The following is a 15,078-nucleotide window of genomic DNA, read 5'->3' as shown; positions in this document are numbered from 1 at the left end:
AGGACAGCTCAACTTGAGAGAACAGCTCAACTTGAGAGAACAGCTCAACTTGAGAGGACAGCTCAACTTGAGAGGACAGCTCAAATTGAGAGGACAGCTCCACGTGAGACGACAGCTCAACTTGAGAGGACACCTCAACTTGAGAGGACAGCACAACTTGAGAGGACAGCACAACTTGCGAGGACAGCACAACTTGGGCGGACAGCAAAGCTTGCGTGAACAGCAGAGCTTGCGCCGACAGCAAAGCTTGCGAGGACAGCACGGCTTGTGAGCACAGCACGGATTGCGACGACAGCACGGCTTGCGAGGATGGCACGGCTTGCGAGGCAGCACGGCTTTTGAGGACAGCACGGCATCCGAGGACAGCACAGTTTGCGAGGACAGCACAGCTTTCAAGGACAGCACAGCTTGCGAGGACAGCACAGCTTGCGAGGACAGCACGGCTTGCGAAGACAGCTCAACTTGAAAGGACAGCTCTACTTGAGAGGACAGCTCAACTTGAGAAGGACAGCTCAACTTGAGAGGACAGCTCATGTAGAGAGGACAGCTCAAGTTGAGAGGACAGCTCAACTTGAAGGACAGCTGAACTTGAGAGGACAGCCTTACTTGAGAGGACACCTCAACTTGAGAGGACAGCTCAACTTGAGAGGACAGCTCAACTTGACAGCTGAACTTGAGAGGAGAGCTCAACTTGAGAGGACAGATCAACTTGAGAGGACAATTCAACGAGAGGACAGCTCAACTTGAGAGGTCAGCTGAACTTACGAGGGCAGCTCAACTTGAGACGACAGCAGAGCTAGCGAGGACAGCACAGCTTGCGAGGACAACACAGCATGCAAGGACAGCACAGCTTGCGATGACAGCAAAGCTTGCGAGGACAGCACGGCTTGCGAGGACAGCACGACTTGCGAGGACAGCTTGGCTTGCGCGGACAGCATGGCTTGCGAGGACAGCACGGCTTGCGAGGACAGCACGGCTTGCGAGGACAGCATGGCTTGCGAAGACAGCACGGTTTGTGAGGACAGCACGGCTTGCAAGGAGAGCACAGCTTGCGAGGACACCACAGATTGCGAGGATAGCACGGCTTGCGAGGACAGCACAGCTTGCGAGGACAGCACGGCTTGCGAGGACAGCAAGGCTTGCGAGGAGAGCACAGCTTGCGCGGACAGCACAGCTTTCGAGGACGGCAGAGCTTGCGAGGACAGCTTAACTTGAGAGGACAGCTCAACTTGAGAGGACAGTTTAACTTGACAGCTGAACTTGAGAGGACTGCTCAACTTGAGAGGACAGATCAACTTGAAAGGACAACTCAACTTGAGAGGACAGCGCAACTTGGGAGGACAGCTGAACTTAAGAGGGCAGCTCAACTTGAGACGACAGCAGAGCTAGCGACGACAGCACAGCTTGCGAGGACAACACAACATGCAAGGAGAGCACAGCTTGCGATGACAGCAAAGCTTACGAGGACAGCATGGCTTGCGAGGACAGCACGGCTTGCAAGGACAGCACGGCTTGCGAGGACAGAATGGCTTGCAAGGACAGCACGGCTAGTGAGGAGAGAACGGCTTGCGAGGACAGCACAGGTTGCGAGGACAGCACAGGTTGCGAGGACAGCACAGCTTCCGAGAACAGCACAGCTTGCGAGGACAGCACAGTTTGCGAGAACAGCACAGCTTGCCAGGACAGGACAGCTTGCAAGGACAGCACAGCTTGCGAGCACAGCACAACTTGCGAGGACAGCACAGCTTGCGAGGACAGCACAGCTTTCAAGGACAGCACAGCTTGCGAGGACAGCACAGCTTGCGAGGACAGCACGGCTTGCGAGGACAGCTGAACTTGAGAGGACAGCTCAACTTTCGAGGACAGCACAACTTGAGAGGACACCTCAACTTGAGAGGACAGCTCAACTTCAGAGGATAGCTCCGGTTGAGAGGACTGCTCAACTTGAGAAGACAGCTCAACTTGAGAGGACAGCACAGCTTGCGAGGACAGCACAGCTCTTGAGGACAGCACAGCTTGCGAGGACAGCACAGCTTGCAAGGACAGCACGGCTTGTGAGGACAGCTGAACTTGAGAGGACAGCTCAACTTGAGAGGACAGCACAACGTGAGAGGTCACCTCAACTTGAGAGGACAGCTCAACTTCAGAGGATAGCTCCGGTTGAGAGGACAGCTCAACTAGAGAGGACAGCTCAACTAGCAAGGACAGCACAACTTGAGAGGACAGCTCAACTTTCGAGGATAGCTGAACTTGAGAGGACAACTCAACTTGAGAGGACAGTTCAACTTGAGGTGACAGCTCAACTTGAGAGGGCAGCTGAACTTGAGAGGGCAGGTCAACTTGAGACGACAGCACAGCTTGCGAGGACAGCACAGCTTGCGAAGACTGCACAGCTTGCGAGGACAGCACAGCTTGCAAGGACAGCAAAGCTTGCAAGGAAAGTACGGCTTGCGAAGACAGCATGGCTTGCGAGGACAGCATTGCTTGTGAGGACGGCACGGCTTGCGAGGAGAGAACGGCTTGCGAGGACAGCACAGATTGCGAGGACAGCACAGGTTGCGAGGACAGCACCGCTTCCAAGGACAGCACAGCTTGCGAGGACTGCAAAGCTTGCGAGGACAGCACAGTTTGCGAGGACAGCACAGCTTGCGAGGACAGCACAGCTTGCGAGGAAGCCACAGCTTGCGAGGACAGCACAGCTTGCGAGGACAGCACAGCTTGCGAGGAAAGCACTGGTTGCGAGGGCTGCTCAGCTTGAGAGGACAGTTCAACTTGAGAAGACAGCTCAACTTGAGAGGACAGCTCAACTTGAGAGGACAGCTCAACTTGAGAGGACAGCTCAAGTTGTGAGGACAGCTCAACTTGAGAGGACAGCTCAACTTGAGAGGACAGCTCAACTTGAGAGGACAGCTCAACTTGAGAGGACAATTCAACTTGCGAGGACAGCTCATCTAGAGCGGACAGCTCATCGAGAGGGGACAGCTCAACTTGAGAGAACAGCACAGCTTGCAAAGACAGCACAGCTTGCCAGGACAGCTCAGCTTGAGAGGACAGCTCAACTTGAGAGGACAGCTCAACTACAGAGGACAGCTCAACTTGAGAGGACAGCTCAACTTGAGAGGACAGCTCACCTTGAGAGGACAGCTCAACTTGACAGGACAGCTCAACTTGCGAGGACAGCTCAACTTGAGAGGACAGCTCATCTTGAGAGGACAGCTCAACTGGAGAGGACTGCTCAACTTGAGAGGACAGCTCAACTTGATAGGACAGCCCAACTTGAGAGGACAGCACAGCTTCCGAGGACAGCAAAGCTAGCGAGGAAAGCAAAGCCTGCGAGGACAGCACAGCTTGTGACGACAGCACGGCTTGCGAAGACAGCACGGCTTCCGATGACAGCATAGCTTGCGAGAACAGCACACCTTGCGAGGACAGCACAGCTTGCGAGGAAAGCAAAGCTTGCGAGGGCAGCTCAGGTTGCGAGGACAGCACACCTTGCGAGGACAGCACAGCTTGCAAGGACACCACAGCTTGCGAGGACAGCACAGCTAGCGAGGACAGCACAGCTTGCGAGGACAGCACAGCTTGCGAGGACGGCACAGCTTGTGAGGACATCACAGCTTGCGAGACAGTTCAACTTGAGAGGACAGCTCAACTTGAGAGGACAGCTCAGCTTGAGAGGACAGCTCAACTTGAGCAGACAGCTCAACTTGAGTGGACAGCTCAACTTGAGAAGACAGATCAACTTGAGGGGACAGCACTACTTAAGAGGAAAGCACTACTTGAGAGGAAAGCACAACTTGCGAGGACAGCAAAGCTGGCGAGGACAGCACAGCTTGCGAGGACAGCACAGCTAGCGAGGACAGCACAGCTTGCAAGGACAGCACGGCTTGCAAGGACAGCACGGCTTGCGAGGATAGCACGGCTTGCGAGGACAGCACGGCTTGTAAGGACAGCACAGCTTGCGAGGACCGCACGGCTTGCGAGGACAGCACGGCTTGCGAGGACAGCACAGCTTGCGAAGACAGCACATCTTGCGAGGACAGCTCAATTTGAGAGGACAGCTCAACTTGAGAGGACAGCTCAACTTGAGAGGAAAGCTCAATTTGACAGCTCAACTTGAGAGGACAGCTCAACTTCAGAGGACAGCTCAACTTGAGACGACAGCTCAACTTGAGATGGCAGCTGAACTTGAGAGGGCAGCTCAACTTGAGACGACAGCACAGCTTGCGAGGACAGCACAGCTTGCGAGGACAGCAAAGCTTGCGACGACAGCACAGCTTGCGAGGACAGCACAGCTTGCGAGGACAGCACAGCTTGCGAGGGCAACAGAGCTTGCGCGGAAAGCAGAGGTTGCGAGGACAGCTCAGCTTGAGATAACAGCTAAACTTGAGAGGACAGTTCAACTTGAGCGGACTGTACGACTTGAGAAGATAGCACAACTTGCGAGGACAGCAAAGCTTGCGAGAACAGCAAAGCTTGCTAGGACAGCAAAGCGTGAGAGGACAGCACGGCTTCTGAGGACAGCACGGCTAGCGAGGACAGCACGGCTTGCGAGGACAGCAGAGGTTGGGAGGACAGCTTAGCTTGCGATGACAGCACAGCTTGCGAGGACAGCTCAAACTGAGAGGACTGCTCAACTTGAGAGGACAGCTCAACTTGAGAGGACAGCACAACTTGTGAGGACAGCACATCTAGAGAGGACTGCTCATCGAGAGAGGACAGCTCAACTTGAGAGGACAGCTCAACTTGAGAGGACAGCTCAACTTGAGAGGACAGCTCATCTTGAGAGGACAGCTCAACTTGAGAGGACAGCTCAACTTGAGAGGACAGCTCAACTTGAGAGGACAGCACAACTTGAGAGGACAGCACAGCTTCCGAGGACAGCAAAGCTTGCCAGGAAAGCAAAGCTTGCGAGGACAGCACGGATTGCGATGACAGCACGGCTTGCGAAGACAGCACGGCTTCCGATGACAGCATAGCTTGCGAGAACAGCACGGCTTGCGAGGACAGCACAGATTGTGAGGACGGGTCAGCTTGCGAGGAAAGCACAGCTTGCGAGGACAGCACAGCTTGCGAGGAAAGCACAGCTTACGAAGGGCAGCACAGTTTGCGAGGACAGCACAGCTTGCGAGGACAGCAGAGCTTGCAAGGACAGCACAGCTTGCGAGGACAGCACAGCTAACGAGGACAGCACAGCTTGCGAGGACAGCACAGCTTGTGAGGACGGCACAGCTTGCGAGGACATCACAGCTTGCGAGGACAGTTCAACTTGAGAGGACAGCTCAACTTGAGAGGACAGCTCAGCTTGAGAGGACAGCTCAACTTGAGCAGACAGCTCAACTTGAGTGGACAGCTCAACTTGAGAAGACAGCTCAACTTGAGGGGACTGCACTACTTAAGAGGAAAGCACTACTTGGGAGGAAAGCACAACTTGCGAGGACAGCAAAGCTGACGAGGACAGCAGAGCTTGCAAGGACAGCACGGCATGCGAGGACAGCACGGCTTGCAAGGACAGCACAGCTTGCGAAGACAGCACAGCTTGCGAGGACAGCACAGCTTGCGAGGACAGCACAGCTTGCGAGGAAAGCACAGCTTGCGAGGACAGCACAGCTTGCGAGGAATGCACAGGTTGCGAGGACAGCTCAGCTTGAGAGGACAGCTCAACTTGACAGGACAGCTCAACTTGAGCGGACTGCTCAACTTGAGAGGAAAGCTCAACTTGAGAGGACAGCTCAACTTCAGAGGACAGCTCAACTTGAGAGGACAGCTCAACTTGAGAGGACAGCTCAACTTGAGAGGGCAGCTGAACTTGAGAGGGCAGCTCAACTTGAGGCGACAGCACAGCTTGCGAGGACAGCACAGCTTGCGAGGACAGCACATTTTGCGAGGACAGCACAGTTTGCGAGGACAGCACAGCTTGCGAGGACAGCACAGCTTGCGAGGAGAGAACGGCTTGCGAGGACAGCACAGGTTGCGAGGACAGCACAGGTTGCAAGGACAGCACAGCTTCCAAGGACAGCAAAGCTTGCGAGGACGGCACAGCTTGTGAGGACAGCACAGCTTGCGAGGACAGCACCGCTGGGAGGACAGCACAGCTTGCGAGGACAGCACAGCTTGCGAGGACAGCACAGCTTGCGAGGACAGCACAGCTTGCGAGGACAGCTCAGATTGAGAGGACAGCTCAACTTGAGAGGAGAGCTCAACTTGAGCAGACTGCTCAACTTGAGAGGAAAGCTCAACTTGAGAGGACAGCTCAATTTGAGAGAACAGCTCAACTTGAGAGGACAGCTGCACTTGAGAGGACTGCACAACTTGAGAAGACAGCACAATTTGCGAGGACAGCAAAGCTTGCTAGGACAGCAAAGTTTGCGAGGGCAGAACAGCTTGCGAGGACAGCACGGCTTCTCAGTACAGCACGGCTAGCGAGGACAGCACGACTTGCGATGACAGCAGAGGTTGGGAGGTCAGCTCAGCTTGCGTGGACAGCAGAGCTTGCGAGGACAGCACAGCTTGCGAGGACGACATGGCTTGCGAGGACAGCACGGCTTGCGAGGACAGCACAGCTTGCGAGGACAGCACGGCTTGCGAGGACAGCACAGCTTGCGAGGACAGCACAGCTTGCGAGGACAGCTCAACTTGAGAGGACAGCTCAACTTGAGAGGACAGCTCAATTTGAGAGGACAGCTCAACTTGAGAGTACAGCTCAACTTGACAGCTCAATTTGAGACCACAGGTCAACTTGAGAGGACAGCTCAACTTGAGAGGACAGCTCAACTTGAGAGGGCAGCTGAACTTGAGAGGGGAGCTCAACTTGAGACGACAGCACAGCTTGCGTGGACAGCACAGCTTGCGAGGACAGCACAGCTTGCGAGGACAGCACAGCTTGCGAGGACAGCACAGCTTGCGAGGACAGCACAGCTTCCGAGGACAGCACAGCTTGCGAGGAGAGAACGGCTTGTTAGGACAGTACAGGTTGCGAGGACAGCACAGGTTGCGAGGACAGCACAGCTTCCAAGGACAGCACAGCTTGCGAGGACAGCACAGCTTGCGAGGACAGCACAGCTTGCGAGGACAGCACAGCTTGCGAGGACAGCACAGCTTGCGAGGACAGCACAGCTTGCGAGGACAGCACGGCTTGCGAGGAAAGCACAGGTTGCGAAGACAGCTCAGCTTGAGAGGACAGCTCAACTTGGGAGGACAGCTCAACTTGAGCGGACAGCTCAAGTAGAGAGGACAGCTCAACTTGAGAGGACAGCTCAACTTGAGAGGACAGCTCATCTTGAGAGGACAGCTCAACTTGCGAGGACAGCTCGAGAGGACAGCTCATCTTGAGAGGACAGATCTACTTGAGAGGACAGCTCTACTTGAGACGACAGCTCAACTTGAGAGGACAGCACAACTTGAGAGGACAGCACAGCTTCCGAGGACAGCAAAGCTTGCGAGGAAAGCAAAGCCTGCGAGGACAGCACGGCTTGCGATGACAGCACGGCTTGCAAAGACAGCACGGCTTCCGATAACAGCACAGCTTGCGAGAACAGCACGGCTTGCGAGGACAGCACAGCTTGCGAGGACGGCTCAGCTTGCGAGGAAAGCACAGCTTGCGAGGACAGCACGGCTTGCGAGGACAGTTCAACTTGAGAGGACAGTTCAACTTGAGAGGACAGCTCAGCTTGAGAGGACAGCTCAACTTGAGCAGACAGCTCAACTTGAGTGGACAGCTCAACTTGAGAAGACAGCTCAATTTGAGGGGACAGCTCAACTTGACAGCTCAATTTGAGAGCACAGCTCAACTTGAGAGGACAGCTCAACGTCACAGCTCAACTTGAGAGGACAGCTCAACTTCAGAGGACAGCTCAACTTGAGAGGACAGCTCAACTTGAGAGGACAGCTCAACTTGAGAGGGGAACTGAACTTGAGAGGGCAGCTCAATTTGAGACGACAGCACAGCTTGCGAGGACAGCACAGCTTGCGAGGAGAGCACAGCTTGCGAGGACAGCACAGCTTGCGAGGACAGCACAGCTTGCGAGGACAGCACAGCTTGCGAGGAGAGAACGGCTTGTGAGGACAGCACAGGTTGCGAGGACAGCACAGGTTGCGAGGACAGCACAGCTTCCAAGGACAGCACAGCTTGCGAGGACAGCATAGCTTGCGAGGACAGCGCAGTTTGCGAGGACAGCACAGCTTGCGAGGACAGCACAGCTTGCGAGGACAGCACAGCTTGTGAGGACAGCACAGCTTGCGAGGACAGCACAGCTTCCAAAGACAGCACAGCTTGCGAGGAAAGCGCAGGTTGCGAGGACCCCTCAGCTTGAGCGGACTGCTCAACTTGAGAGGAAAGCTCAACTTGAGAGGACAGCTCAACTTGAGAGAACAGCTCAACTTGAGGGGACAGCTCAAATTGAGAGGACAGCTTAACTTGAGAAGACAGCTCAACTTGAGAGGACAGCACTACTTGAGAGCAAAGAACTACTTGAGAGGAAAGCACAACTTGCGAGGACAGCACAGCTTGTGAGGACAGCACATTTTGCGAGGACAGCACAGTTTGCGAGGACAGCACAGCTTGCGAGGACAGCACAGCTTGCGAGGACAGCACATTTTGCGAGGACAGCACAGTTTGCGAGGACAGCACAGCTTGCGAGGACAGCACAGCTTGCGAGGAGAGAACGGCTTGCGAGGACAGCACAGGTTGCGAGGACAGCACAGGTTGCAAGGACAGCACAGCTTCCAAGGACAGCAAAGCTTGCGAGGACGGCACAGCTTGGGAGGACAGCACAGCTTGCGAGGACAGCACCGCTTGCGACGACAGCACAGCTTGCGAGGACAGCACAGCTTGCGAGGACAGCACAGCTTGCGAGGACAGCACAGCTTGCGAGGACAGCTCAGATTGAGAGGACAGCTCAACTTGAGAGGACAGCTCAACTTGAGCAGACTGCTCAACTTGAGAGGAAATCTCAACTTGAGAGGACAGCTCAATTTGAGAGAACAGCTCAACTTGAGAGGACAGCTGCACTTGAGAGGACTGCACAACTTGAGAAGACAGCACAATTTGCGAGGACAGCAAAGCTTGCTAGGACAGCAAAGTTTGCGAGGGCAGAACAGCTTGCGAGGACAGCACGGCTTCTCAGTACAGCACGGCTAGCGAGGACAGCACGACTTGCGATGACAGCAGAGGTTGGGAGGTCAGCTCAGCTTGCGTGGACAGCAGAGCTTGCGAGGACAGCACAGCTTGCGAGGACGACACGGCTTGCGAGGACAGCACGGCTTGCGAGGACAGCACAGCTTGCGAGGACAGCACGGCTTGCGAGGACAGCACAGCTTGCGAGGACAGCACAGCTTGCGAGGACAGCTCAACTTGAGAGGACAGCTCAACTTGAGAGGACAGCTCAATTTGAGAGGACAGCTCAACTTGAGAGTACAGCTCAACTTGACAGCTCAATTTGAGAGCACAGGTCAACTTGAGAGGACAGCTCAACTTGAGAGGACAGCTCAACTTGAGAGGGCAGCTGAACTTGAGAGGGGAGCTCAACTTGAGACGACAGCACAGCTTGCGTGGACAGCACAGCTTGCGAGGACAGCACAGCTTGCGAGGACAGCACAGCTTGCGAGGACAGCACAGCTTGCGAGGACAGCACAGCTTGCGAGGACAGCACAGCTTCCGAGGACAGCACAGCTTGCGAGGAGAGAACGGCTTGTTAGGACAGTACAGGTTGCGAGGACAGCACAGGTTGCGAGGACAGCACAGCTTCCAAGGACAGCACAGCTTGCGAGGACAGCACAGCTTGCGAGGGCAGCACAGCTTGCGAGGACAGCACAGCTTGCGAGGACAGCACAGCTTGCGAGGACAGCACAGCTCGCGAGGACAGCACAGCTTGCGAGGACAGCACGGCTTGCGAGGAAAGCACAGGTTGAGAAGACAGCTCAGCTTGAGAGGACAGCTCAACTTGGGAGGACAGCTCAACTTGAGCGGACAGCTCAAGTAGAGAGGACAGCTCAACTTGAGAGGACAGCTCAACTTGAGAGGACAGCTCAACTTGAGAGGACAGCTCAACTTGCGAGGACAGCTCGAGAGGACAGCTCATCTTGAGAGGACAGATCTACTTGAGAGGACAGCTCTACTTGAGAGGACAGCTCAACTTGAGAGGACAGCACAACTTGAGAGGACAGCACAGCTTCCGAGGACAGCAAAGCTTGCGAGGAAAGCAAAGCTTGCGAGGACAGCACGGCTTGCGATGACAGCACGGCTTGCAAAGACAGCACGGCTTCCGATAACAGCACAGCTTGCGAGAACAGCACGGCTTGCGAGGACAGCACAGTTTGCGAGGACGGCTCAGCTTGCGAGGAAAGCACAGCTTGCGAGGACAGCACGGCTTGCGAGGACAGTTCAACTTGAGAGGACAGTTCAACTTGAGAGGACAGCTCAGCTTGAGAGGACAGCTCAACTTGAGCAGACAGCTCAACTTGAGTGGACAGCTCAACTTGAGAAGACAGCTCAACTTGAGGGGACAGCTCAACTTGACAGCTCAATTTGAGAGCACAGCTCAACTTGATAGGACAGCTCAACGTCACAGCTCAACTTGAGAGGACAGCTCAACTTCAGAGGACAGCTCAACTTGAGAGGACAGCTCAACTTGAGAGGACAGCTCAACTTGAGAGGGGAACTGAACTTGAGAGGGCAGCTCAATTTGAGACAACAGCACAGCTTGCGAGGACAGCACAGCTTGCGAGGAGAGCACAGCTTGCGAGGACAGCACAGCTTGCGAGGACAGCACAGCTTGCGAGGACAGCACAGCATGCGAGGAGAGAACGGCTTGTGAGGACAGCACAGGTTGCGAGGACAGCACAGGTTGCGAGGACAGAACAGCTTCCAAGGACAGCACAGCTTGCGAGGACAGCATAGCTTGCGAGGACAGCACAGTTTGCGAGGACAGCACAGCTTGCGAGGACAGCACAGCTTGCGAGGACAGCACAGCTTGTGAGGACAGCACAGCTTGCGAGGACAGCACAGCTTGCAAAGACAGCACAGCTTGCGAGGAAAGCGCAGGTTGCGAGGACCCCTCAGCTTGAGCGGACTGCTCAACTTGAGAGGAAAGCTCAACTTGAGAGGACAGCTCAACTTGAGCGAACAGCTCAACTTGAGGGGACAGCTCAAATTGAGAGGACAGCTTAACTTGAGAAGACAGCTCAACTTGAGAGGACAGCACTACTTGAGAGCAAAGCACTACTTGAGAGGAAAGCACAACTTGCGAGGACAGCAAAGCTGGCGAGGACAGCACAGCTTGCGAGGACAGCACAGCTAGCGAGGACAGCACAGCTTGCAAGGACAGCACGGCTTGCAAGGACAGCACGGCTTGCGAGGATAGCACGGCTTGCGAGGACAGCACGGCTTGTAAGGACAGCACAGCTTGCGAGGACCGCACGGCTTGCGAGGACAGCACGGCTTGCGAGGACAGCACAGCTTGCGAAGACAGCACATCTTGCGAGGACAGCTCAATTTGAGAGGACAGCTCAACTTGAGAGGACAGCTCAACTTGAGAGGAAAGCTCAATTTGACAGCTCAACTTGAGAGGACAGCTCAACTTCAGAGGACAGCTCAACTTGAGACGACAGCTCAACTTGAGATGGCAGCTGAACTTGAGAGGGCAGCTCAACTTGAGACGACAGCACAGCTTGCGAGGTCAGCACAGCTTGCGAGGACAGCAAAGCTTGCGACGACAGCACAGCTTGCGAGGACAGCACAGCTTGCGAGGACAGCACAGCTTGCGAGGGCAACAGAGCTTGCGCGGAAAGCAGAGGTTGCGAGGACAGCTCAGCTTGAGATAACAGCTAAACTTGAGAGGACAGTTCAACTTGAGCGGACTGTACGACTTGAGAAGATAGCACAACTTGCGAGGACAGCAAAGCTTGCGAGAACAGCAAAGCTTGCTAGGACAGCAAAGCGTGAGAGGACAGCACGGCTTCTGAGGACAGCACGGCTAGCGAGGACAGCACGGCTTGCGAGGACAGCAGAGGTTGGGAGGACAGCTTAGCTTGCGATGACAGCACAGCTTGCGAGGACAGCTCAAACTGAGAGGACTGCTCAACTTGAGAGGACAGCTCAACTTGAGAGGACAGCACAACTTGTGAGGACAGCATATCTAGAGAGGACTGCTCATCGAGAGAGGACAGCTCAACTTGAGAGGACAGCTCAACTTGAGAGGACAGCTCAACTTGAGAGGACAGCTCATCTTGAGAGGACAGCTCAACTTGAGAGGACAGCTCAACTTGAGAGGACAGCTCAACTTGAGAGGACAGCACAACTTGAGAGGACAGCACAGCTTCCGAGGACAGCAAAGCTTGCCAGGAAAGCAAAGCTTGCGAGGACAGCACGGATTGCGATGACAGCACGGCTTGCGAAGACAGCACGGCTTCCGATGACAGCATAGCTTGCGAGAACAGCACGGCTTGCGAGGACAGCACAGATTGTGAGGACGGGTCAGCTTGCGAGGAAAGCACAGCTTGCGAGGACAGCACAGCTTGCGAGGAAAGCACAGCTTACGAAGGGCAGCACAGTTTGCGAGGACAGCACAGCTTGCGAGGACAGCAGAGCTTGCAAGGACAGCACAGCTTGCGAGGACAGCACAGCTAACGAGGACAGCACAGCTTGCGAGGACAGCACAGCTTGTGAGGACGGCACAGCTTGCGAGGACATCACAGCTTGCGAGGACAGTTCAACTTGAGAGGACAGCTCAACTTGAGAGGACAGCTCAGCTTGAGAGGACAGCTCAACTTGAGCAGACAGCTCAACTTGAGTGGACAGCTCAACTTGAGAAGACAGCTCAACTTGAGGGGACTGCACTACTTAAGAGGAAAGCACTACTTGGGAGGAAAGCACAACTTGCGAGGACAGCAAAGCTGACGAGGACAGCAGAGCTTGCAAGGACAGCACGGCATGCGAGGACAGCACGGCTTGCACGGACAGCACAGCTTGCGAAGACAGCACAGCTTGCGAGGACAGCACAGCTTGCGAGGACAGCACAGCTTGCGAGGAAAGCACAGCTTGCGAGGACAGCACAGCTTGCGAGGAATGCACAGGTTGCGAGGACAGCTCAGCTTGAGAGGACAGCTCAACTTGACAGGACAGCTCAACTTGAGCGGACTGCTCAACTTGAGAGGAAAGCTCAACTTGAGAGGACAGCTCAACTTCAGAGGACAGCTCAACTTGAGAGGACAGCTCAACTTGAGAGGACAGCTCAACTTGAGAGGGCAGCTGAACTTGAGAGGGCAGCTCAACTTGAGGCGACAGCACAGCTTGCGAGGACAGCACAGCTTGCGAGGACAGCACATTTTGCGAGGACAGCACAGTTTGCGAGGACAGCACAGCTTGCGAGGACAGCACAGCTTGCGAGGAGAGAACGGCTTGCGAGGACAGCACAGGTTGCGAGGACAGCACAGGTTGCAAGGACAGCACAGCTTCCAAGGACAGCAAAGCTTGCGAGGACGGCCCAGCTTGTGAGGACAGCACAGCTTGCGAGGACAGCACCGCTGGGAGGACAGCACAGCTTGCGAGGACAGCACAGCTTGCGAGGACAGCACAGCTTGCGAGGACAGCACAGCTTGCGAGGACAGCTCAGATTGAGAGGACAGCTCAACTTGAGAGGAGAGCTCAACTTGAGCAGACTGCTCAACTTGAGAGGAAAGCTCAACTTGAGAGGACAGCTCAATTTGAGAGAACAGCTCAACTTGCGAGGACAGCTGCACTTGAGAGGACTGCACAACTTGAGAAGACAGCACAATTTGCGAGGACAGCAAAGCTTGCTAGGACAGCAAAGTTTGCGAGGGCAGAACAGCTTGCGAGGACAGCACGGCTTCTCAGTACAGCACGGCTAGCGAGGACAGCACGACTTGCGATGACAGCAGAGGTTGGGAGGTCAGCTCAGCTTGCGTGGACAGCAGAGCTTGCGAGGACAGCACAGCTTGCGAGGACGACATGGCTTGCGAGGACAGCACGGCTTGCGAGGACAGCACAGCTTGCGAGGACAGCACGGCTTGCGAGGACAGCACAGCTTGCGAGGACAGCACAGCTTGCGAGGACAGCTCAACTTGAGAGGACAGCTCAACTTGAGAGGACAGCTCAATTTGAGAGGACAGCTCAACTTGAGAGTACAGCTCAACTTGACAGCTCAATTTGAGACCACAGGTCAACTTGAGAGGACAGCTCAACTTGAGAGGACAGCTCAACTTGAGAGGGCAGCTGAACTTGAGAGGGGAGCTCAACTTGAGACGACAGCACAGCTTGCGTGGACAGCACAGCTTGCGAGGACAGCACAGCTTGCGAGGACAGCACAGCTTGCGAGGACAGCACAGCTTGCGAGGACAGCACAGCTTCCGAGGACAACACAGCTTGCGAGGAGAGAACGGCTTGTTAGGACAGTACAGGTTGCGAGGACAGCACAGGTTGCGAGGACAGCACAGCTTCCAAGGACAGCACAGCTTGCGAGGACAGCACAGCTTGCGAGGACAGCACAGCTTGCGAGGACAGCACAGCTTGCGAGGACAGCACAGCTTGCGAGGACAGCACAGCTTGCGAGGACAGCACGGCTTGCGAGGAAAGCACAGGTTGCGAAGACAGCTCAGCTTGAGAGGACAGCTCAACTTGGGAGGACAGCTCAACTTGAGCGGACAGCTCAAGTAGAGAGGACAGCTCAACTTGAGAGGACAGCTCAACTTGAGAGGACAGCTCATCTTGAGAGGACAGCTCAACTTGCGAGGACAGCTCGAGAGGACAGCTCATCTTGAGAGGACAGATCTACTTGAGAGGACAGCTCTACTTGAGACGACAGCTCAACTTGAGAGGACAGCACAACTTGAGAGGACAGCACAGCTTCCGAGGACAGCAAAGCTTGCGAGGAAAGCAAAGCCTGCGAGGACAGCACGGCTTGCGATGACAGCACGGCTTGCAAAGACAGCACGGCTTCCGATAACAGCACAGCTTGCGAGAACAGCACGGCTTGCGAGGACAGCACAGCTTGCGAGGACGGCTCAGCTTGCGAGGAAAGCACAGCTTGCGAGGACAGCACGGCTTGCGAGGACAGTTCAACT

General features: G+C 55.2%; 2 protein-coding genes across 2 annotated transcripts; both read left to right on the top strand.

Annotated features, from left to right (window-relative positions):
* The first annotated feature begins 4,589 nt into the window (after positions 1–4,589).
* On the top strand, positions 4,590–7,332 carry LOC124569576 (repetin-like). Its single transcript, XM_047131091.1, has 3 exons — positions 4,590–4,942; positions 5,034–6,408; positions 6,451–7,332. Exons 1-3 carry the CDS (start codon positions 4,590–4,592, stop codon positions 7,330–7,332), a joined length of 2,610 nt encoding a protein of 869 aa, XP_046987047.1.
* A 4,700-nt stretch (positions 7,333–12,032) lies between these two features.
* LOC124569574 (repetin-like) lies at positions 12,033–14,775 on the top strand. Its single transcript, XM_047131090.1, has 3 exons — positions 12,033–12,385; positions 12,477–13,851; positions 13,894–14,775. The coding sequence occupies exons 1-3, from the start codon at positions 12,033–12,035 to the stop codon at positions 14,773–14,775; spliced, it is 2,610 nt and encodes an 869-aa protein (XP_046987046.1).
* The last annotated feature ends 303 nt before the right edge of the window (positions 14,776–15,078 follow it).

The sequence above is a fragment of the Schistocerca americana genome, unplaced genomic scaffold, assembly GCF_021461395.2.
Source record: "Schistocerca americana isolate TAMUIC-IGC-003095 unplaced genomic scaffold, iqSchAmer2.1 HiC_scaffold_1508, whole genome shotgun sequence".
NCBI classification, from domain to species: domain Eukaryota; kingdom Metazoa; phylum Arthropoda; class Insecta; order Orthoptera; family Acrididae; genus Schistocerca; species Schistocerca americana.
Note: the sequence above shows the minus strand (reverse complement) of the source record. Positions and strands in the feature narration are given on the sequence as shown.